At 38.3% G+C, this 22,633-nt stretch overlaps 1 protein-coding gene across 4 annotated transcripts in view; it reads left to right on the top strand.

The window, feature by feature from the left end:
- Window positions 1-22,633, top strand: part of VPS54 — a 43,350-nt gene that overhangs the window by 12,575 nt on the left and 8,142 nt on the right. For all 4 annotated transcript variants that reach the window (XM_039126766.3, XM_039126765.3, XM_039126763.3 and 1 more), the window contains exons 4-15: window positions 2,888-3,005; window positions 5,037-5,111; window positions 9,313-9,469; window positions 9,580-9,668; window positions 10,363-10,625; window positions 12,622-12,793; window positions 12,898-12,981; window positions 13,144-13,496; window positions 13,850-14,003; window positions 15,821-15,902; window positions 17,259-17,338; window positions 19,626-19,787. In XM_039126766.3, the coding sequence (XP_038982694.3) occupies window positions 2,888-3,005; window positions 5,037-5,111; window positions 9,313-9,469; window positions 9,580-9,668; window positions 10,363-10,625; window positions 12,622-12,793; window positions 12,898-12,981; window positions 13,144-13,496; window positions 13,850-14,003; window positions 15,821-15,902; window positions 17,259-17,338; window positions 19,626-19,787 (1,789 nt within the window). The remainder of the gene's footprint in view (window positions 1-2,887; window positions 3,006-5,036; window positions 5,112-9,312; window positions 9,470-9,579; window positions 9,669-10,362; window positions 10,626-12,621; window positions 12,794-12,897; window positions 12,982-13,143; window positions 13,497-13,849; window positions 14,004-15,820; window positions 15,903-17,258; window positions 17,339-19,625; window positions 19,788-22,633) is intronic.

Genomic DNA, 22,633 nt, shown 5'->3' with positions numbered 1-22,633 from the left:
GAGGAGGAAAACTTTTTTTTATGGGAAGGCAACTTTTCCATCTCTCTCCTTTGAAACCTCTAACCAAACATAAGCCATTTTGTCATTTTTCTGTTGACCACACTTTCCACACTTCTCTTCCTGCAAACCAAATGAGTCTTAAGTTTTTACTCTACATATTGTGGGGGACTATGAATTGTATCTAATGCCAAAGCATATTGCATCAATGTATAGGATAGTTCATATTATTTTAATGGGAATGCCTCTTACATTAGCTGCTTATTTTTGGTTATCTAAATCCATATAGGGTTGGTGAATGGTTAATACTTCTCGTTCAACATCTTGAACATGTCAGAGATCTTGGTTTACCCAAAAAAAGAAGAATAAGAAAGTCATGATGTAGCTATACAAAGGAGATGTTAAGATGCCCTTAAATTTTCTAGATTCTAGATTTATCAACAACATTCTTGAAATTATTGATAATAGGTAGGAGCAATGTTTGCTGTACTACCCGACTTGCCTGTTTCGGGGCTTATCGACCCATACTGGGTTGGAACCGATATGAAAATACTATTTGGTTTGGTATAAGCCCTGTATAGACCCAATTTGACTTGAATCGAGCGGAACCGTACAATATTTGCATGGTACCGCCCCTAAACCGGGGTGCGTATTGTACTTTATCGACCCATATCATGAGGTTTTAGGTGGTACTATGATAAAAAGTGAGAAAAAGGGGTCACAAGCTGTCTTGGTAAAGGGTGCGTACTGTATCATACTGACTGTATCATCCCAAACTATTAATGTATCATTGCAGTATCCGACACTGAGATAAAATTTTTAAATACTTTTAGAATTAACTATTTGAGCCAAGGTCCGCCGAAATGATAGCGGTCAGCGAATGGTACGGTAGGGCGTCAGTAAGGTATGCCCTTTTTTGTGGAGTATTTCAAGTTGATTTAATTGGTAATCACTTTTTTTGAATTTTTTCAATAGTTTTAAGTCTATTTCTTTTTTTGATATTTCTATGATTCCAATTTAATCTAAATGATGCATCTTATTGTTTTAAAATGATATAAAGCATAAAATGATTAGTGAGATGTTGCATGATATATGGAGCAACATGAAATATCCTCAAATCAAGTATTGGTGAAAATGATAAAATAATACAGTGAATTATATACATTTAAAGATTATCAACATATATAAAATAATACAATGCATGCTCCTGCTCATTCTCCTGCATCGATCCTAGCCTCATCGGCTACAAATCTGGTTGGTCGTGGAGGCGATCCTCGCTCATCAAGATTTGGCTTGTGTTGCTGGTCCACAGGCCATCCGATCATAGGATCATCCTCATTATCAATGTAAGCACTATAGATTAGATCGGTTTTTTTTAATTTTTATTTTTTAAAATATATTTTTAATATATTTTAGATTTGGATTTTTTGCATGAATACCCTCCTAAATATCGAATTTTGCATGAATATCCTTCCAAAATTGATATTTGCATGTATACCCTCGTAAAATACTTGTTTTGCTATTCTACCCCTTTTTTATCCTTGTTTTTGTATATGTACCCACACCATCTAACGTCGTTAACAAATTAACAGTTTCAAATTAACATGACTAAAATATCCTTAATGGGTAGATGGGCAAAAAGAAACATTTATAAGGCGATTGTGATGAAGGACAAAAAGTAATTTCAAAATTCTATTTTATATCTAAATGAAATAAATATGGTTTTTATTCACGATGTTAGAAGAATCGTTATATTAGGGGCATTTGTGCAAAAACAGGGTTCTATGAGGGTACAGAAATAAATAAATTTAAGAGGGTATTCACACAAATTTGAATTTTTAGAAGGATATTCATGTAGAAAACTCTTTTAATTTTTAAAAATTATATATAATCCAAAATTAAAAATATTTATTTTATTGTGTAGATCGTCCGTAGATTTACAACATGAAATCAAGTCCAAATCGAAAATTTTGGCATAATCTTTGCTTATTTTGTAATTTTTGAGCTATTTTTTTAGGCCTCCCAAAAAATAAGAAAATGAGATAGAAAAGAGGAAGCACACCTTATTTAGGCTTGGGTGTTTCTTCTAAAGTGCTGAATTGGTATAATTTTTGACTCGGTGGGAAGGAGAAAGGCAGAAAGTTCTCTGCCACTTACCAATATTATTGGAAAGGCCTTCTTGGGCCCCTTCCCAACAACGTTTTAACACCAGACAAAGGGAAAGAGAGGGGCCTGGTTCAGAACCGGGTCGACTCGGTGTGAACTAGTTGGTTCGCATCGAGTTCGAATGGAACCATCCGATTGTGAACGGTTCCAACCGGTTTACATCGTAAGGTCTAGTTTGGACCTTTTTTCGGCCGGTCTCGTTCGATTCGGACCTTTTCCGACCGATTCGGAGCCAGAACCGAATCCAAAGGCCGAGCCGACTCGGTTTTCCACTGGGTCGGCTTGGTACGGGCTGAACAAAGTGGTTTGGCCCTGTTCGACATCCGTTGATTTGAGCCAAGGTTCACCATCTTGGTACCGGACCCCGTACTGGTACCACATTAGTATAGTATTGGTACGGTACAGTACGAAATTTTTTTTAGCGTACCGAGTGTCAGTACGCCATTTGTACTAAGTACCGATACTAAACTGGTATGGTACAGTACGCCCTGTACCATCCGATTCGGGCTTGTATGGCATATTTTGATTCGAGCTATGCTTGTGGTCTACAATTTTACACATTTATGTCTTTGTTCATCATGTTTAGTTTTCACAGATTAGCAAGGGATAGCTTTTGTTGTGCACTTACTTAAACATGTCAGCTCTGCCTGTTGTTGTTGTTTGAAATTTATCAATCGTATGATGTCAGACTTGTTGTTTAACTTGATAATCTTCATTCTTGTAGCATTCTTTCAGCAGAATTCTTGCATGCAGCCATAAATGATGCCAAAATTAATGATAAGGTGATTTTGTCAAAGTTGAAAACAAAGGCTGCTAGTCTCACCAATGGGATGGAGGATGAAGTATGTTCATTCTTATATCGTGAACATTTAGTTTTGTTCTTTGAACTAGTAGTTATCCAGTTATAGTAGTTTTCTTTTGCTAAACTACAGGAGCTCTTATACTTCTCTCAATATGTGTTGTCATCATGGAGGCCATGACATTTGTGTATTGAAATTTATATACTTTGTTCAAAACTGAAGAGAATACAAGACATGCATTAACCCTTATTGACTAAGATTATTTTCAATTTTTCTATCTGTTGTAACAGAAACCTAGCACTGAATAATTTCCTAATTTGGAAACTACTGTTAGTTGTAATGCAACGGAGATGTATGATACAGAACAATGATTAGTTTTACTTATAATGTAACGGAGCTGTATGATATGGAACAATGATTTGTTTTTGGTATGCTTGTAATAGTTTTTCTTCTAATGGTTTAAAAGAAAAGCATGAATCTGGTTTTTTCTAGATGTGGTCGGCATGCTGACTATTCTTTTGCAGTTTTGCTTATAATGGTTATAACCATGGAATGCCGTACCGGCCCGTACCGGCCGGTACGGGCCGGTACGTACCGGTCCGGTCCTAGACCGGTACCGGAACGGCAAAAAAATCGGTATTCCTGGTTTTTTATCCGAACCGGCCGGTACGGGCCCGTACCGGCCGGTACGGGCCCGTACCGGCCGGTTCGGAGCCCGTACCGGCCGGTACTGGCCTCGTACCGGTGCGAACCGGCCGGATTCGCACCAGTACGATTTTTTTTTTTTTTAGAACCACAGCACCGCGCGCTGTGGTTTTTGAAACCACCGCGTACCGGCCGGTACGTACCGGACCGGTACCGTACCGGTCCGGCCGGCCACCGGTACGCCGACCGGTACCGGTACGGCGGACCTTGGTTATAACCACAGGAATAAAAAATGTGTGTAAAAGGCAACTGAACCATATGTTTGAGATATCAATAACTTGGTCACACCCTTTTTCCCTTAAATCTTTGAATAATTTTGCTTTTCAACATTCTAATGTGGCTTTGAATTGGTTCAACCGACCCTAGTACAGTTGGTGGCATAATTTAATTTTTTAAGACTTGTTTAGCATGTTGTTCTTATATCTAGCATCCTCTGTTTTGTCATATAAGCAGAATTAATGATAATTTAATACATAACAAAGTGAGGTACAATATAACGGCATGACTACAACACTCCATTGTACCATTGATGTTATTTAATTTTTATGGCATCTGGTGCTGTACTTGTATGAGCTACTAATTTTGCATTTTGTTCTTTCATTTTCACATCAAGTGTCAATAGAGAGTTGGTTTGCCTTCTTTTTCCCTCAAAAATTTGAACCAGGACTTGCTTGCCCGGACTTGACTGTCCAGAGAATTTTCTATAATCTATTTTTTGCCTGGTTTTTAGTACTATAACATATGATTATATATAATGACACTGATTGATTTGAGAGGTCACATATTTGTGGATCATGGACTGAAAATTTCTACTTTGAGTCAAACTCTCAAATTTTGGGTTTTTTCTTTCCTTCTCACTTCTAAGTATTTTTCTGCATCCAAACTTCCATCATCAAACCTCAATCTTTAGATTTCAGAATTTTCTAGTCATGCAACTGCAAGAATATGTTGCTTTAGAAATCAAGACTACCTAGTTATCTGAATTAGTTCTTAAACTTGCTGACTTTATGGCACTACTCTTTTGAAATTTCTGTAACAAGTAGTTCATGTACTTTGTTACAAGTTTCTTATTTGAGAAGTGGCATCAATCTATCAATGCATGCTTTGTATTGTTTTCCTGCTTGTTTTCCTTTTCCACCATTCTTTACTAACTTTCTGGTAACTAAATTCTCAGTTTTTTTCTTTTTCTTTTCCAATGTTTGTTCATATTTTTTTTTTAATTAGCTTTGAATTCTGAATTCTGATGTTGTGTCATATGAATTTTATTTATGTCGAGAACATCATAGCAGCATACTTTAGAAGTGATTTTGCGTCAATACAATGCCTTTTTGCTTATCAAACAAGTGACTGTTCTTCCTTGGTCCACAGGTTAAGTTAGATGATGATGAAAGCTCCATTCTCCGAGACCATCTTCTCCCTCTCATCATTTGTCTGCTCAGAACAGTTAGTCTTCTACCTATCTTTCTTTACCTGAAATTTATCAATTTGATGATCATCCTATGCCTGTGTAGTTTCTGCATCCAGAGAGGTAAAGGTGGGAAGAGAGGGAGGGGAAGAAAAGAGAGAATGTTTTATTTCATAATATATCTCATTGAGTTCAACTCCAATTTGATTAGTGCACTCCTTTACTTTCATCTTTACAATTAGTGTCTCCTGTCATGCTGGACAGGATTTGATTGTATGTGGAGCATCATGGCTGTGTTACAACATAGATTCATCAAACCTTTTTTTAAAAACTCATCCTAACATGAAACAAGTCTGGCACATAAGCTCTGGACCTTGTAACTACATCATCTCACCTTCAAGTCTTTCTGAGTTCGCATTATAAGTGTCTTGTAATATGCAATTGATGTCTTGTCAGTATCTTAACCTACATAACAATTGTAACTTTGTAAGGAATTATTACTTATATACCACCATTTTGCTCTTTAAATAGCTTAACATGCATCAGTATTCAGATTATAAATAACGCATCTAGTATTTCAAAATGTATTTTTTGGGGCCTGACATGAACTGATTGAACATTCTGACACAAAGTGGAACATCAGCATGGGTAACTGTAGACAAATAGACTTGCCAGTAATGTTCTGTGGACAATCCTATGGTGTTTTGTGGTATTAAGAGATCAAAAGGAAATGGATTAGATGAGATCCTAGTTGATTCATACTCGTCTAATCTAACACAAATCTAAATGCTGAAACTTTAACAACATTGTAAGTTTGCTGACTAAGCTGCACCGCACAACACTTCTTGATTTGAACCAACTTGCTTTGCATCCTCAATGTTTATTATTCTGAAAAATTAAAGTAATGAAACCCTGGTATATGTTAATGATTCAACAATTAGTTTCCAATTCTCATTCAGCAATTAGCACATGGAGTGGAAATAATTATTAACTCTTTAGTAAATGACCTCGCACCATGGGAGAATTTTTGATGTTTAAGAAGATGCTAGGATGTCAGCCCTTTTGTATCTTGTGGAGCGGTTGTAAAATGCAATCAAGGTTCTAGGTGCTACAAGCATGTGTTGCACCAGCTTGGTATGGGCATGCTATGTGTGGTTTTTTTTTTCATAATGGCAAATAGTCCTTCTTGGCTGGCCAGGGTTTGGGCATGTAGTTGTGCCATGTGTTTGGTCCAACATTGGCACTAAATATGGCATATGGCAAGTACTGGTATAGACTTTCATGTCATCCTTGAATGCAATAATGGAATAAACATATTAATAGGGGCTAATAGCCCAATGTATTTGTTTACACTCGACCAGTATCCCTTCTACATATCACCTAGATGTAATTACTAATTCAGCAGTATCTCTTCTACATAAGACCTAGAGGTAGTTATGAACATTCAATAACTATGCTCAAGTTCGCTTCTAACATTATTAAGTGACATTTGTATGCAGCAAAATAACTTTAAGATTGCTCTATGGTATTGGGGATCTTTTGACCGTATAATCCTTGATTGTCTATAAACTTTCACTTTGAATCATTTCACTACTTAATGGTTTGATTTGGAATTTTTTATCTTTCTACCGTTAAATGTTGTTTTGTTCTCATTTAAGATTACTAATAGTTCAAGTGGAATACTGGAACAAGGAGGTGCAATGTTGTTTTTCTAGACATATTTGTCCAATTACTTTCGAATTTTCCCTCTAATCTCTTTATGACAACTTTTTGCTCATGGATAGAGATGTCATGGAAGTATACAACATGTTCAAATAATTTAGATATACCATATATTTGACATCATACTTTTCTGCAAAGTTTTAAGTACCAACTCATATTGTGTGGTACAGAGTGTACCATACTGACTTGGTACTGTATGAATGATTGGTATCTCTCCATATGGACACATGGTGTGGATGCTATTCCGACTTCAAAATTGCACCATGTGTTGGCATCGGGGCTATCATATTGGTAAGGTACCGGTAGGGCTACAATTGAATTGAGTTGTCCTTAAATAGCTCAGGCTTCACTCGTTAAGAAGCTTGCTCAGGCTCATTCAAAAAACCTAATGGGCTGAGCCCAAACATGATATTGGGCTCACTTGTTTAACAAGCCAAGCTCAAGCAGGTGGGTGCTCGGCTTTGTTGGGCTCATGAACACACACTTGTATATATAAATATATATTTAACTTACAAGTCAACCTCTTACCCAATTCTAAACCTAAATACAGAAATCCCTTTCCTTCATTTTGGCCTGTCGCCTCCTCTGCATGTCTTGTTCTCACCTAGCCCTTGCTGGCTCGCCCCGTCATGGAATAATGTTCCCCTGCCATCCCCTATCCTAGCCTCTCTTCTTTCTTCTCATCTGTTGGGTTTATCTTTCCACACCATCATTGATCATGTCCATCCTACCATTATCGATCGTGCCTGTCTCATTGATGGAGATCCTCTCTCCCCTTGCATCACCATGAGAGCCTCAAGTTTGGTGTTCCAAGATAGTTCATAGTTCCTTTTCCTTACTTCATGTGACAGCATGGGAGCTCTCCACATGTGTATACCTTTCTTTTGCTAGTGCCAGAAACCATGCTGAAATTGAATTCTGGCTTACTCTTCCCCAGAAGGCTCCCATTTTCACCTATTCCTTTGCAATCTAGTTTTTTTTTTTGGTGGGAACCAGGGGCGAGGGGAAGAGATCTATTTTTCTGCAAGATTGTTGGAGGGTCATTATATTCGAGCTTGATTCGAGCTTAGTTTTGAGCTCAAACTTGGCTTGATGCCTAATGGAGCTTGAGCATTTGTTCTTAAGCTACGCTTGATCTCCAGCGAAGTTCGAATAATAACTAGCTTGACTGCGCTAAGCTCGAGCAGCTTACTAGGCTAAACTCTGCTGGCTTGCTTGGACCCTAGGTGCTGGTACAGGACTTTATATTGAGATTTGAAACATTGCTGTATGGTGGATGTTGATTTTTCCAAACTTAATGTCATACATTTCATGCACTTATAAGAACCTCAATGCATAAAATATATGGCATGCAGAAGGGGGTAATGTGAACCACATAAAAGTGGAGCGAACATGGGAATGCAACGTAGACTTTTAAACTGATTTTCGTTACATTATGATGAATTTGAAGGTTGGCTGCACCAGAAGGGAAAGACTAAAAGGTGAAATCCAAATAAAATGTGGGGCAAAAAATAAAAAAAATTACATTCCTACTGTATAATGATCCCATTGCAATGATGATCAAATGTCCTCCATGTCATACAATTTATTGGATGGCGACCATTACCTTCTTCATTGTAAATGACACAAAGCTTATAGTCTCAAGCCACTTAATCGTTGAACGCGTAACCGTCTTGAGAGCAGCTGACAAGGGTCTATCTTGATGGTTCTTGAAGTGTGCAAGCTCTGCATACTCTTGCAAATAGGAATTGTGTATAAGACTGACAAGGCTTTGCATGATTGGTCCACTGTGGTACTGCATGTGCTTCCAAAATGCATCCCTACTTGGGCATGATCCTTTGAAGTCATAATGCCCAAAGAATTACTCATAATAAATTTCAAGACCTCTATGAACAAAGTAATATTGAATCTACCATCAATGAAATGGCTTCTTCCTTTTAAAATAGTTTTAAAAATATGAAACTTGAAATACTTACTAATATGATCAAATTATCTAGAAAAAGAACAAAAATATTATAAAATAACATTAAATTGATTGGAGCCAATCCAATTTTTTAACATTCCTTATTTTGTAACATATTATAGAATAACTATAAAAGCTTGTTGATGTAGAATTTTGATTGGTTTTTGACATTAGTAAATCCTAACTTGAGAAAATACAAATAATCTGAACTTATTTGACTAGGTTTTTCCAAGTAGTTTTCGGTTAACTTACTTGGGTGCTCAGCTTTTACAAGCTGTGGATTGTGATCGATAAACATGTAGTGGTTCTACTTGCTTTAAAGATTAAATGAAAAAGGTCCCTATAATAATTTTTGTATTGTAGTGAACTAGTGATCCCTCGCTTCTTTTGTTCATGAATGCTTATTTCAGTTTCTATTCTTGCAATTTGAACATTGTCCTTTAATCTCATTTCTTATGTCAGAAAGGAAGTTTGTACGTCATGCTTTCGATAGATACATTGTAGTTATGAAGTGGTTAGTTGGATGGCACCTGTCTTATCATGTTCTCTTTCAGGGAAAACTCCCAGCTGTGTTGAGGATTTACCGTGATGCACTTATTACTGATATGAAAGCTGCAATCAAAACTACAGTTGCAGAGTTGCTGCCAGTTTTGGTAGCCCGACCACTAGACTCTGATTTTGTGTCTGGGGAACAAGCTGTGGATTCAGATGGTCTGATGATATAGTTGTTGTGTCTTTTAGCTGCACTAGTTCTTAATTATATCTTTTTCTTGGTCCTTGACCTCCTTATCACTCATCTTACGTATTGCATCATGACTCAGGTGGAGGCTTGTCATTGGCAAGCAAATTGAGGAGCCTGTCGTCTGAAAGCTTTGTCCAGCTTTTGGCTGCTATATTCAAGGTTATTGAGGTAAGTTAGCTTGCAGTATTTCTTTTTTATTTTCTTATCGTGTAAATCAATCATATTAGTTCCTATAGCTTTTGGAGATTGATATCTATCTATTTTCTGCTGGATGCTGTATTTATAAGCTTGGGTTTAGTTCCTAAACCTGACCTATTTACAGGCCTAGAGTACATGATTGAAGGCAGTTCTTTACCCAACCCTGCGCAAGTAGATTGATTGATCTCCTTAATGGATGATAAGATCTTGTCAAGCCTTGTCATATAGGTTTCTGATGCTCATTAGACTACGTGATTTGTTGGTTTGTATAGGTAATCAGCTAACTTCAGTTGATATAGAAAGTCACACAATGTATTCATCATTTTGTGGGCATCCACCAATATAATGTACTTAGTTTATAACAAGGTAACACAAAAGACTAATTTTTAATCTTTCACTAAATCTTTTTTCCTTTGGTCTTAATAATTGGCTTTCTTATCTTAATCAATACACTTTTTTCTATTATGGTGTTCCATTAAGGGCATGCCATGGGACAGACAGTACCTGATATGTGTTAAAGTACCATGATGTGGTTGAAGTTGTTGAGGATAAAATATGCTACACGAAGTTTTCTTTTATCTCTGTAATTCATTTAAATGTCTTCAGTCATGGATTTGTGTCTATGTTTGCTGTAATATGATCTATGATCTTTTAGTGAATACAGGCACATTTAATGCAAGCTGCGGAAGTTAAGAGAGTCATCGAATGGATTATGGGAAACCTTGATGGTTGTTATGCCACTGATTCTGTTGCCGTGGCAGTTGCACATGGTGCGGCAGCTGCTGCAGCTGCAGAAGCTGCCCAGGAGAGCGATACTACTGTTGTTCCCCATATCTCACTTTCACTTCCCAGGAATGCTCCCAAACTTCCATTATTCCAAGGAAAGACAAATGATGGTTCCAGTCCAAATACATCCAAAAATTTCCGGTGAGATCTTGTACTTTCTGGTTTTTATTAACCTTGTAATATTGCTTGAGAATAATTTCCTTCAGATTTTTGACATGTTCTTTAAAATAGTCAGCATTTGGATTTTCGTAAGGGATATTTGTTAGTTATATATCTTTGGTGAGTGCATGAAATTAACACTTCTTTTGTGATTTAGAGAAGGGCTCTAATAACAACTGCCCCTAGGGTCGTTGCCCTATCAAATCTCTCTTCTTTTGCTTAGTGCCTGTTACCAAATAGCATTTTGCTCATGAAGTCATGTACAATGTATTCGGATTTCCTGAGTTATTAAACATCTACTGGGTCATAGTTTTTGTGCCAAATCTTACCTTCTCTACATTCTCTTTTCTGTGACTTCCTCCTATGTTCTTTTTAGGAACCATTACCTAATCAGTGGGGACTATGAATCTTGTATCAATTTATATCTGATGGCTTTGTTTGATAGCTGCAGCCAGTTCTTGTCCAACAACTTGGTGGTTTATATCAAACATCCAGTAATTAGATCAACAAACAATTGGATTTATGGCTGAATGAGAACTTAAAATAATTACAAGAATGAAGCGAATATTTCTTGAAAAGGACGCGAAAAGGTATGGGACTTGAGGATGTCTGGAAATTTTGGAAGAAAATGAATTTATTTGTATCAGCTGATGAAATGAAATTGCAGAAAGGCTGCTGATCTTGGGCAATGTTATATGGACTTGGGTACATGGGGTGTGGTTGTATGTCAAAGAGTTGGGTTGTTTCAATGTCTAAGAATTTCTTCTTAGAGACCCTTGTTGGAGTATATACCAATGCCCGTTTCTAAGTCTTTAGTGGGGTTAGGCTATTTGAAGGCTCAATGCAACAAAGATTCTGGGTATATTGCGATAGGAGTATAAAAATATAAGTTGCTTAACTCAAGTCTCTTGGCTGTTAGAATTGGACTTTGTGGATCCTTTACAAATTTCAGCAATGCAAGACTACGTATTTTATGTGGTATATTAAGGAGCTATAGTTTATCACTCTTTTCTAGGTTCTTCCAAATTTGAAGTGTTATTGTTTGAATCTTGGGCAATTTAGAGTGATCTTAGTTGGTATTATGGTCTTCAAATATAGGACCTCAAGTTATTATTGGCAACGGACCAAGTGGAAGTTCAGTATGTTAGGTGCTGTAGGGATGAAGTTATTGACAGTAGAATCAATCATTGTTGTTTTATTTTTAGTCCTGTAAGAAGTGCAATGATCTTAAAAATCTAATAAAGCGGAGAAAATTGGCTTCTTTATACACATGTTATTGTCTGGCAGAAATTTCTACTTTAGTAATGCTGTGCGAGGTGGCAAGCATGATTCGCTTGTTTGGTTTTCCTTTCTCTCGTTTCTGCTGGATGACATGCATGAGTCAGTGGCAGCAATTGATAATGTAGAAGTTGAAGGGCGGAGCATACATGCATGCATGCTCATGTTTGTAGCACACCATTATTCTTGACTATTTGTAATGCTGATTTACTTATGATCCTATTTGCTAAATTTTGGTCATCAAATTTTTGGATTCCTTCATCTGCTTTTGATTTATTTATTTATTTCTCTGTGTTTTCTGTCTTGCTAAACTCTCAGTAACGACCTGCTGAAAAGCAATAAACAAGAGCACCAAAGATTAAAATTTTAACATAACTTCTTAAACTAATTTGCTAAAATCACTAGCATTTTAGGTACGAATGTCAAGTTATGAACTTTATAGCTGATCTTAGCTTAGCAAAGAAAAAAAGTGAGCTCTTGCATTTTAAACATTTCCTTTTCTTTGTCATCATGATATTGATTGTTGGCTTCTTTCATCATGGTAGTCTTGTTTTCTGATTTTCTTAACCTTTTACATCTAACTTTTTTCAAAAGAAAATTGCATTGTATTATCAATTTTGTAATGTATAATCGGCATTCTAGTTGTTTGTGAATTTGGTTGACTTTGTTTAAACATTCTGATAATGGCGATTAATTTCAGTGCTGATGTATTGCGGGAAAACACAGAAGCTGTATTTGCTGCTTGCGATGCTGCTCATGGAAGATGGGCTAAGCTCCTTGGTGTCCGTGCTCTTCTTCATCCCAGATTGAGACTTCAAGAATTTCTTAGCATTTATAACATAACTCAGGATTTTATAGCAGCTACCGAGAAGGTAATTGTTTTTGCTTGCCCATCATGGATAAGATTAATTCCTAATATTTTCATTTTCTTTGCGAAATTTTTAGCTCTTATGCTGGACAAGGTCCTCTTTTGTAGATTGGTGGCAGGTTAGGTTATAGCATTCGTGGAACTCTACAGTCACAGTCCAAGGCGTTCGTTGACTTCCAACATGAATCTCGAGTATGTCAGCTGCATGCTTGTGGTGGTTCACTATTTAATTTTTTGACTCTACCATGTTTGACATGATTCTGAATGTGCTTTCTGCAAATGCTGGTTTATTTACTTTTTAATGCAGTGACCTGAAAGTCATCATCATTCTAACTTTATAATTATCTTGTATAGATGACAAAAATTAAGGCCGTTCTTGATCAAGAGACATGGGTTACAGTGGATGTTCCTGGTGAATTTCAGGCCATTGTTGTTTCACTTTCTTCTGTTGATAATGGTGTGCTAGGCCCAGATAGTCTTTCCTCAGAGATGGTTGAATCTGGGGTTTCTTCTGGTGAACAACATTTTAGCATGAATGTATCAGGCAAGCATGGTGCAAATCCTAGCAACCAAACCTTGCCACCATCATCGAATCAAGAAAACAGAGCTGAACCAACACCTTCTGTTGGCAGTAATATGAAAGAACATGGAAGATTTACTTCTCAAACCCTTATGTACGGAGGAATTGGTTATCACATGGTAAACTGGTTAGTTATCTTTATGATCGGAAAACCTTTTTTTTTCTTCTTTTCTGCTTTTCTCTGCAATCAAGCATCCATTATAAAAGATTGTGATTGTTTAATTTAAATAAAATATTTAATATGGTTATTATTCGATACATCTACAATTAAGGATGACCCTGTTTATTTTTTTTTAATTCATTCCTCTACTCTTTTTATGCTTTTGGTTGTTAAAATGTTACATTAGACTGTAGTTATTAGTTGTTGTTTGTTTTATTCCATTTTTCCCAGAGATGTTATTGTTGTTATTTTTGTCAATATCCATGTTAGGTCCCCTTTGATCTTTGAACTAATTTCCACTTGAAATTGTTCACGTGCAGTGGTTTAATATTGTTGAAAATGTTATCGGAGTATGTTGACATAAGCAAATGTTTGCCATCTTTGTCATCTGAAGTGGTCCATCGTGTTGTGGAAATATTGAAGCTGTTTAACACCAGGACTTGTCAGCTTGTTCTCGGTGCTGGTGCCATGCAGGTAAATTTAACCTTTTTTTTTAATGTGTAAATTAAATTTTAAGTTAAGAAGTTGCTGTTTTAATGACTATACTAACTGATGTATAATTAACAATAATGCCAGTTGGCTGCTTAATATCTTAAGAAAAAATTGAGTATATGATCATGTTCTGAATTTCATGTCATGACATTGCGCAGTATCTAGAATTTCACTGGACTTATAATGAGTGTTTTTCCTATTATTGATTTGTCTATTCAGAGACGACACACACATTCTGTTGAACATTGTTTTCCCCTTTTTGATAACTATGATTTACCCAATGTTTATTGGGTTCCATGTTCAATATCTTGTACTTGAATAACCCAAAACATGCATCTGATGAAAATGCTTTCTTCACACTATTGTGTAAGGGCATATGATGAGATGTCCTGAAGCAGATTTAATTGGCATCTTTCTGATTCTTAGATCAGGATTAAGATAAATATGTGTGCTCTAGGCTGGCTTGATTATGCTAATTCTCTAATCATGATTGGTTTAAATCTAAAATTTCCTTATAGAAAGTGAGAGTTTTTTTGTATAAAGTTACTATGTAATAACTGTACAGTTGGAGCAAACAAAGCAATGTTTTTGAGTATAAAGAAGTATATTTTGCAAACAAGCAGCCAAAGTTTCAAAATGTCCTTAGCAGGTACTGCTATGTTCCTGAGGATTGAACCCCACCACCCTATTTCAACATGACTAGCTTGGCTGAACTATTTCTGGTGTCTGGTGATCTAATTTCTGGTGGCTATGAAAATGAATACTGGAAAGTTGACTAATCCCAAGAGCTTTTGATGCTCCAGAATCTGGTGGTCCGGTTGCCTGTGGCTGCCACAGTGTTCATCAGAACTTGAGGACCAAGAAAGCTTTTAAAGCTGTCATCAGTTGAGTTTGGGATCATTTGATGTAGGACCACTTAACGGGGCCAACTTCTCATTGATTACTGCGCTGACTATAGATTTGTGCCTGTAGCCTCATCTCTGATGTCCAGGCAGATCAGCACCTTAAGACTGCACATGGCCAATTACAATTGCTTCCCTTTGTTGATTTCTTTTGTTTTCTACACTCAATTTTGAATTACTACTTGATGCTAGTTGATGATAATTAATTTCACCAGCTCGTTGTACTTCTATTTGTTATTGATAGCCCGTTCTGCCATTTCCAGCCTGCACCTTCTGCCTTTTCACCTTGCAGTGGGTTTCTTGCTAATGAACACTAATTTGAGATTTCATGCTTTAGATGGACCTTGCCACATGGTGGTTCCGTTGTCATCTTACTTCTGGATGGTGCTATTGTAATTGGCAGCAGTGCTTGCACTGCTGGCTTCTGGTGTTCATGCATCTTCAAGTGCCTTCTTAGCTCATCTTTTGGCACCTGTACCTTGGACACCTTCTACAACTCATGCCAGCAGCTAGCCTACCTTCTTAGCATCCTTTCCTCATGGTGTATTTATTAATTAATACAATAATCGGGACAAGGTTGATGTAAATTATTAAAGATATGTTACAACCAGATAATCTATTTGCACTTTGTTGGCATCTAGAACTCACTTATCTGTGTCTTATTCTTATTGCAGTGAAACTTGTCTTGGTTTTCTATATTAAAGTCCTTGTGTAAGCTTTTTTTTCTTTTAATCTACTATTTGCATGACATATTTGCTTGCTATTATGAAAAAAAGTTGTGCTTGTCTATGTTTTATACGTTTATCAATGCAATTTTTCCGATTAAATTGGATTTTGTTTATGAGGATTGAATGCTGTGGCTGTGCTTTATTACATCATGATTATATCGAATTACAGGTGTCAGGTCTAAAGTCCATAACCTCTAAGCATTTAGCTCTGGCAAGTCAGATCATCAGTTTTATTTATGCTATCATACCAGGTAAACATTTATTATCCAACCATGGTTTTCTAGAAGCAGTCAACAGAACATCCTTTGTTATTAGCTTTTTAATTGCTTTACTTCTGTAATTTAAATTTCCTTGTCATTGTTGTTGGTTAACTTGCTGGTTGTATTATGTGTATTTCGTTGCCCCATTTCTCTTATGGATAGTCTTTTCATTTCTATGAGGTATACTTTCAAACTGTTTGATTTTTATGCATTTTCTTTCATATTGAGGTGTTTATAGAGATGTGTTGTTCTCTTTTTCCCTTGTTGCCTGACAGGATTGGCTTTTTTTTTGACACATATTGTTGAGGCTTAGGCTGTCTTCCTCTCTCCTCTGATGGTCATATTTGCCTTCAATAAAAACTTTCTAACTAAGTGTAAGAGTCCGCTTTGTTATGCATTTTCTTACAGTTGTGCTGTGAGATTCTGTTTGACTTCTCTGAAAAAAGGAGAGGAAAAAACATCTGCCTTGAAGTATTCTCATAGATGCTGTTAGAATGTTGCATCTCTTGAAGAATAGTTCATAGTATTAGAAGGTGATACACTTAGGAAGCGACCAGATGTGCTCTTATCCTTTCTACGGAGGATGTACCTTTCTATATGATTATGTGATCATGTTGTGTAGCTAATTTTTAGATTTTGGACTGGTTGACATGATTTGAACTACAAATTTTAAGCAGTATGTTAACATACAGGTTTTTGATTGATGTCATGGGGCTGGGTGAGAGTATGTCTATAGAGATTCATGAGAACATTTTCTTCTGGCATTCCATAACTATAGGCTCCATCATTCCCTAAGTAACTACAGCTTCTGCTTTTTGCTTCTAAGAGAATTTTACGAATTTTTCACTTCAGCCTTCCCTGCATGCGGAGGTTGGAAATCTAAGACCTGTAGCATAGAATAACTAGACATCACAGTGGTATCTGATCATGATGAAATTCATTTAAACTATGCCATTCTCCTGTGGATTGTTAACTTTTTTACCCTTTTTTTTTGTTTATGTAACTTATGATCATTACTTTTGCTGACTTGTTTAAAATTGTAGAGCTTCTTTGAGAATTCTTTTAGTTATCTGGCATCATGTCATACATTTTTATCATTTATTTGATTTGTCCACTATATACACACATATCATTGCATACTTTGCAAGATTTTCTTCACTTTAGTTTCATTGTACCATTCATATAATGGTCAGCTCACCATAAAATGGTAGTTCTCTCCATCAGCTTCTTACAAGTGATTTTGTTAAATATCAAATCATTGGGTTTCTATTGATGACCTGGTAAAAGAATTGCATCCAATTGATCATACTGATTCTAACATGGTTTGTTCTGTGCTTGAAATTCAAGATATTCGACGAGTTCTTTTTTCTAAAATACCCGAGGCTCGTAAAGCATTGCTGATGTCCGAAATTGATAGAGTAGCTCAGGTATGATATCTTTGAATTTCTGTAGGTTCTTGATCCTGCCAGTTTTTAGATATCTTTTCCTCTTTAAATTAATAAGCTTCTTTCCTCTCTTTTAGCTACCAAATGAATGGTTGCAAAGCTCATCACATCTATTTTATTGGTCATAAATTCTGGAAATGCTCCCTGCCATATGCAGTGTGGTCTCCAAGTTATTTACTTGATCACCAAAATAAAGCAATTTAGGTTCTTCATGTCTAATTTCTGCCAATCACTCTTATAAACTGCCACTCGTATGCTCCAAAAAATCTAACCTAAGGAGTGGCAATAGGTCATTGCTTTTTGACTTTGATGTTCATTTTGTTTAACCTTGTTACTTTGGTCACTGATCAATGTATACATACCCAGTTTAGTTTGCCGTCACTTTATATGTTCTTTTATTATATAAATATGGATGCTGTATTTTGAGTTTGTTTGGATATCCATCCATAATGTGCTGGCATGCTCATTTGGATGAAGTCATTTAGATTTTAATATTCTATATAAGGACACTTCCTTTGGGTTGAAAATTTTATATTCATTCTAACACTTGCTCCTGAAATTTCATGTTAATAGCATTGGATTGTCGGTTTGGGCTTTTTAAATAGCTACCATGCGATACTCTGCTGTTATGTAGGAGAGCTTCTGCAATGAATTGAGCCATGTGACTCAAAGCATTCTTTGGCCTGGCTGATACATTTCCATAATTCAGTAACCCGAACATGGCTGGCTTAGGCTGCTCTTTTGGCTACTTGATCTCATCCGGTCAATAAAACTTTTGTGACCATAATGGAATGAAGTCCTTTTGACTCATTTATTTATACTTGGGTGCTTGTTGGGCCTTTGTGGTTCAGAAGGGTCCAATGATGGTTTAGTATTTTCTTAGAGATTTGGAGCATGCTATACTCTGCTCATTGGGAAACTTTGATCATGAGTCTTGTTTCTACTGGCCATAGATTGCACTAGGGATGTTTTCTCATCCTCTTGTGCTTTCTCTAGATACCATAGTTATCATGCCCACCGTGGTACTAATAGGGTACTGAGACTCGGGGCATTGTCCTAAGTGTTGGTATCGAGGTATGTACCATACCGATACTCAGTATGATGTACCGGTTGTCCTTTCCATTTGATTGGAGGCTACATATTTTTGCATTTCATTAAAGCTGATCGTGGTTTCTTACCAAATTGATCCAACACTTCCATATTTTTGGATGAATAAAAAGTTGTGTCGAGACACATAAACATAAGATTCCTTTCTTAGTCATTTCTAGGTATATAGTCAGAATCATTCATCTTCATTTTTCTTATCCTTATGTATTTCAATGACCCGGTGTCAAAGCAAGTATGAATTGTTCAAGGCTACTTGGCAAAGATGAATAACCTTGCGCTGGACAGAATGCTATACGGAAGGAAGGATTAAATAAACCAGGGATACGGCGTGTTGTTTTTGTTCTCATTTATTTGATTTGATGTATTATGTAATGCTTATTACCATCTGGTTTCCGAGCCATTGGAACTTTTACTCACAGTAACTATAGTATCCAGCCTTAACCCAGGTATTTGGGGTTGGTTTTATGGATCCTCATTCACCAAGATCAAGTTTTCGTAGTTTGACATATTTTAGTGATTGTCTGTCAGCCTAACATTAATCCTTCACCTTTCTCATATGGGGCCAGCCATGGCAGTGTGAGTCACTGGAATTTTTACTGAAGTGTCCAATCTGCATCCATTTTGTAAAGCCATTCCTGTTTGTCTTCCATATGTCAAAGCAACAGCTACTGCATACTTCTATGATGCTAGTGTGTCATCAAACAACATTTATTACAAGAACATGGTTGTGTTCAATAGAGGTTCTTAATGTATACGGTAGGAATTAAGTCTAGTAAACTCCTGCCTATATTGGGGCCTGTACTGGCTGTGGACTGGTCCATGACAGCCCTCGTGATGGTTCTGCAGGATAAGTGGCCTGAACTGACCTGTAGGCTGTAGCATGCCAAGCAGGTCCCTGAACCATGCTGTACCACTTGGTACTGAGATTAAAGGTGTTTTTGCATCTTCTTCTTTTTCTTCCTCCTTATTCTTCCTCATCCTGTTTCTTTTGGGTGCACATTCAATACCCTGATGGCACATACTGTATTGTCCACGAGCTTTACAAGGTTATACTGTGGTTTTTAACATCTTCTTTGGTAGCATCTGTTGACTCATTTTTGGATTCACTAAGCATATATATGTTTTCAGTTGTTTCTCATGATTTTATATTCATTTTTTACAGGATTACAAGATTCATCGAGATGAGATTCACACAAAGCTGGTTCAGATAATGAGGGAAAGATTGTTGGCAAATCTTCGCAAGCTGCCTCAAATTGTTGAGAGTTGGGATGCACCAGAGGATAATGATTTACAACCAAGTCAGTTTGCACGATCAGTCACCAAGGTCTGTTAATGTTAACTGCCTCTTGTTTTCCAACTTGTCACTCATGTCTGACTTGATGATTCTTTCAGAAAACTCCATTGTTCTATATACATTTGCTTTGATGATGGTTTCTTTATTTAGCAGCAAGTGCAATTTTAGGGTTTTAAAACTTTTTCTTGGTGAAATAATTTGTTACTCTCTGTAGGTGAGGCCACTTCATCTTGTTTGGTTGTGAGGTATCACTATTGACCGTTCATTTGAGCTCAAGCCAAAAAAAAGGGTCCTATTATTGTTAAAAAATATAGAGCGCTATTTTTTGCTAGTGATGGGGCTGTATGTGATACCTAATATCCTTAAAAAATGTCCTGGTCTTTGAAAATGGAAGACCTAAAATATCAAAATAGGACTAGTTAAGCTTAATTATTGGGTTCGGAATGGTCAAATCCAAACTTAATGACTCAATTATGTGTTTATTTGTGTGTAGGCCTGTTAACGAGCCGAGCTGCTCGGCCTCGGCCTGGTAAAAGCTCGGCTCGTTAGTCAAACAAGCCCGAGCCCGAGCTCGAGCCTGAGCAGCTCACGAGCCTGTTTGGGCTCGTGACTTAACACTGCCTGCCGTTTGGAGCCTTTTTGACACCCCCCCCCCCCCGGCGTCCTCCTCTCCCGAGCCCCCTTGGAAAGGCTCTTCATGTCAACTAGATGGCATCCCATTTATTTTCCCCATCTCTTTCCCTCTTCGTCTTCGGGGCACGGAACCCTCTCGCCGGAGCCATGACCAAGCGGCGGCGGCTAAAACCTCCGTCGCCGCTGGCTGCCTCAACTCCTCCTCCTCTGTTGGTGACACCACCAAAGCAAAACCCTAGCCCTAACCCTAATCCTAAGTCGGCAGCCTCTTGGACCAAAATGCAGCGGTCCCTCACCCCCTCTCTCCTCCGCTCCGCTGCTGCCGCCACTAGATGGGAGCCCCTACTTATCTCCCGCTCCGAGCTCTCCCTCCCCCTCTCCCTTCCCACTGGCCAGACTTTCCGGTGGCGGCCCACTGCTGCCGATTGCTTCACCGGCGTCATTGGGCTCTCAGGAACTCCTTAGAGAAAAAAAGCTATGATTTTTAGGGTATTTTTATTTGGTTCAAACTCCACCCCCCCTCCTCTCCCGGGCCTTCTTGGAAAGGCTCTTCATGTCAACTAGATGTCATCCCATTTATTTTTCCTATCTCTTTCCCTCTTCGTCTTCGGAGTGCGGAACCCTCTCGCCGGAGCCATGACTAAGCGGCGGCGGCTAAAAACTTTGCCGCCGCTGGCTGCCTCAACTCCTCCTCCTTTGCTGGCGACACCACCAAAGCAAAACCCTAGCCCTAACCCTAATCCTAAGCCGGCAGCCTCCCGGACCAAAACGCAGCGGTCCCTCGCCCCCTCTCTCCTCCACTCCGCCACCGCCGGATGGGAACCCCTACATATCTTCCGCTCCAAGCTCTCCCTCCCCCTCTTCCTTCCCACTGGTCAGACGTTCCGGTGGCGGTGCACTGCCGCCAATTGCTTCACCGGCATCGTTGAGCTCTCAGGAACTCCTTAGAAGAAGAAAAGCTGTGATTTTTAGGGTATTTTTATTTGGTTCAAACTCCACCCGCCCTCCTCTCCCGTGCCTGTTTGGAAAGGCTCTTCATGTCAACTAGATGGCATCCCATTTATTTTTCCCGTCTCTTTTCCTCTTCGTCTTCGGAACGCAGAACTCTATTGTCGGAGCCATGACTAAGCGGCGGCGGCTAAAACCTCCGCCACCGCTGGCTGCCTCAACTCCTTCTCCTCCTCCTCCTCCTCCGCTGGTGACACCACCGAAGAAAAACCCTAGCCCTAACTCTAATCCTAAGTCGGCAGCCTTCCGGACCAAAACGCAGCGGTCCCTCACCCCCTCTCTCCTCCGCTCCGCCGCTGCCGGATGGGAGCCCCTACACATCTCCTGCTCCGAGCTCTCCCTCCCCCTCTCCCTTCCCACTGGCCAGACCTTCTGGTGGCGGTGCACCGCTGCTGATTGCTTCACCAGCATCGTTGGGCTCTCAGGAACTCCTTAGAAGAAGAAAAGTTGTGATTTTTATGATATTTGTATTTGGTTCAAAATTCCATTTTTTTTTGTTATTTTTACTATGGAGGCTGTGATTTTTTTTGTTATTTTTTTGTGGTGTTTAATGTATACTGGATCCTTGTTATCGAGCCTGAGCTCGGACGCGGACTCGGGCTTGGGCTTGAGCTCGTAATTGAAACGAGCTTTACGAGCTCAAGCCCGAGCTCGAGCTCAATACAGAGCTCGGTACCGAGCCCGAGCCCGAGCTTCTGTGAAACGAGCCGAGCCCAAGCCTTTTAGGCTCGAGCTCAGCTCGGCTCGGCTCGTTAATAGGCCTATTTGTGTGTTTGGCCTAAGGACCTGAAGGGAAAAGAAATAGGGGAACTTAACACTTGGTTTGTTCTTTGACTGGACTTTAACATGTGGTCTTTTGATCACTAGCATTTAATTTTTAGTCTTGAACACACTTATACGAGGGTTGCACACACTTACACTTATACTGCCCATGCTTATATTAGTTTTTGTTCACAGTTATACTATCCCTGCACATACACATTTATGTACAAAGTTATTTGTAACTGTGTACATATTGGGATATAAGTTGTGCAGCCTTTAGGGACTGGGAATTAAAGAAACTTTGAAACTTGGGACGGGTGTTAAAATCCCAGTCAATGGGGACTAAAAGTTATAGTGTGGTCGATGGAGGGACTGGCTATTAATACACCTTAGTTTTTGATAGTGGTCCATGCTATTTGGTGCTGCTGTGCCATCATGCTTGGGGCAAGAAGTGGGGGAGCACTTCCACTCCA

The sequence above is a fragment of the Phoenix dactylifera genome, chromosome 6 (genome assembly GCF_051530095.1).
Source record: "Phoenix dactylifera cultivar Ajwa chromosome 6, Ajwa_hap1_PhDact_Kaust_v1.1, whole genome shotgun sequence".
Lineage (NCBI taxonomy): Eukaryota > Viridiplantae > Streptophyta > Magnoliopsida > Arecales > Arecaceae > Phoenix > Phoenix dactylifera.
The sequence above is the reverse complement of the archived record's forward strand: the minus strand, read 5'-3'. Positions and strand labels throughout refer to the sequence as shown.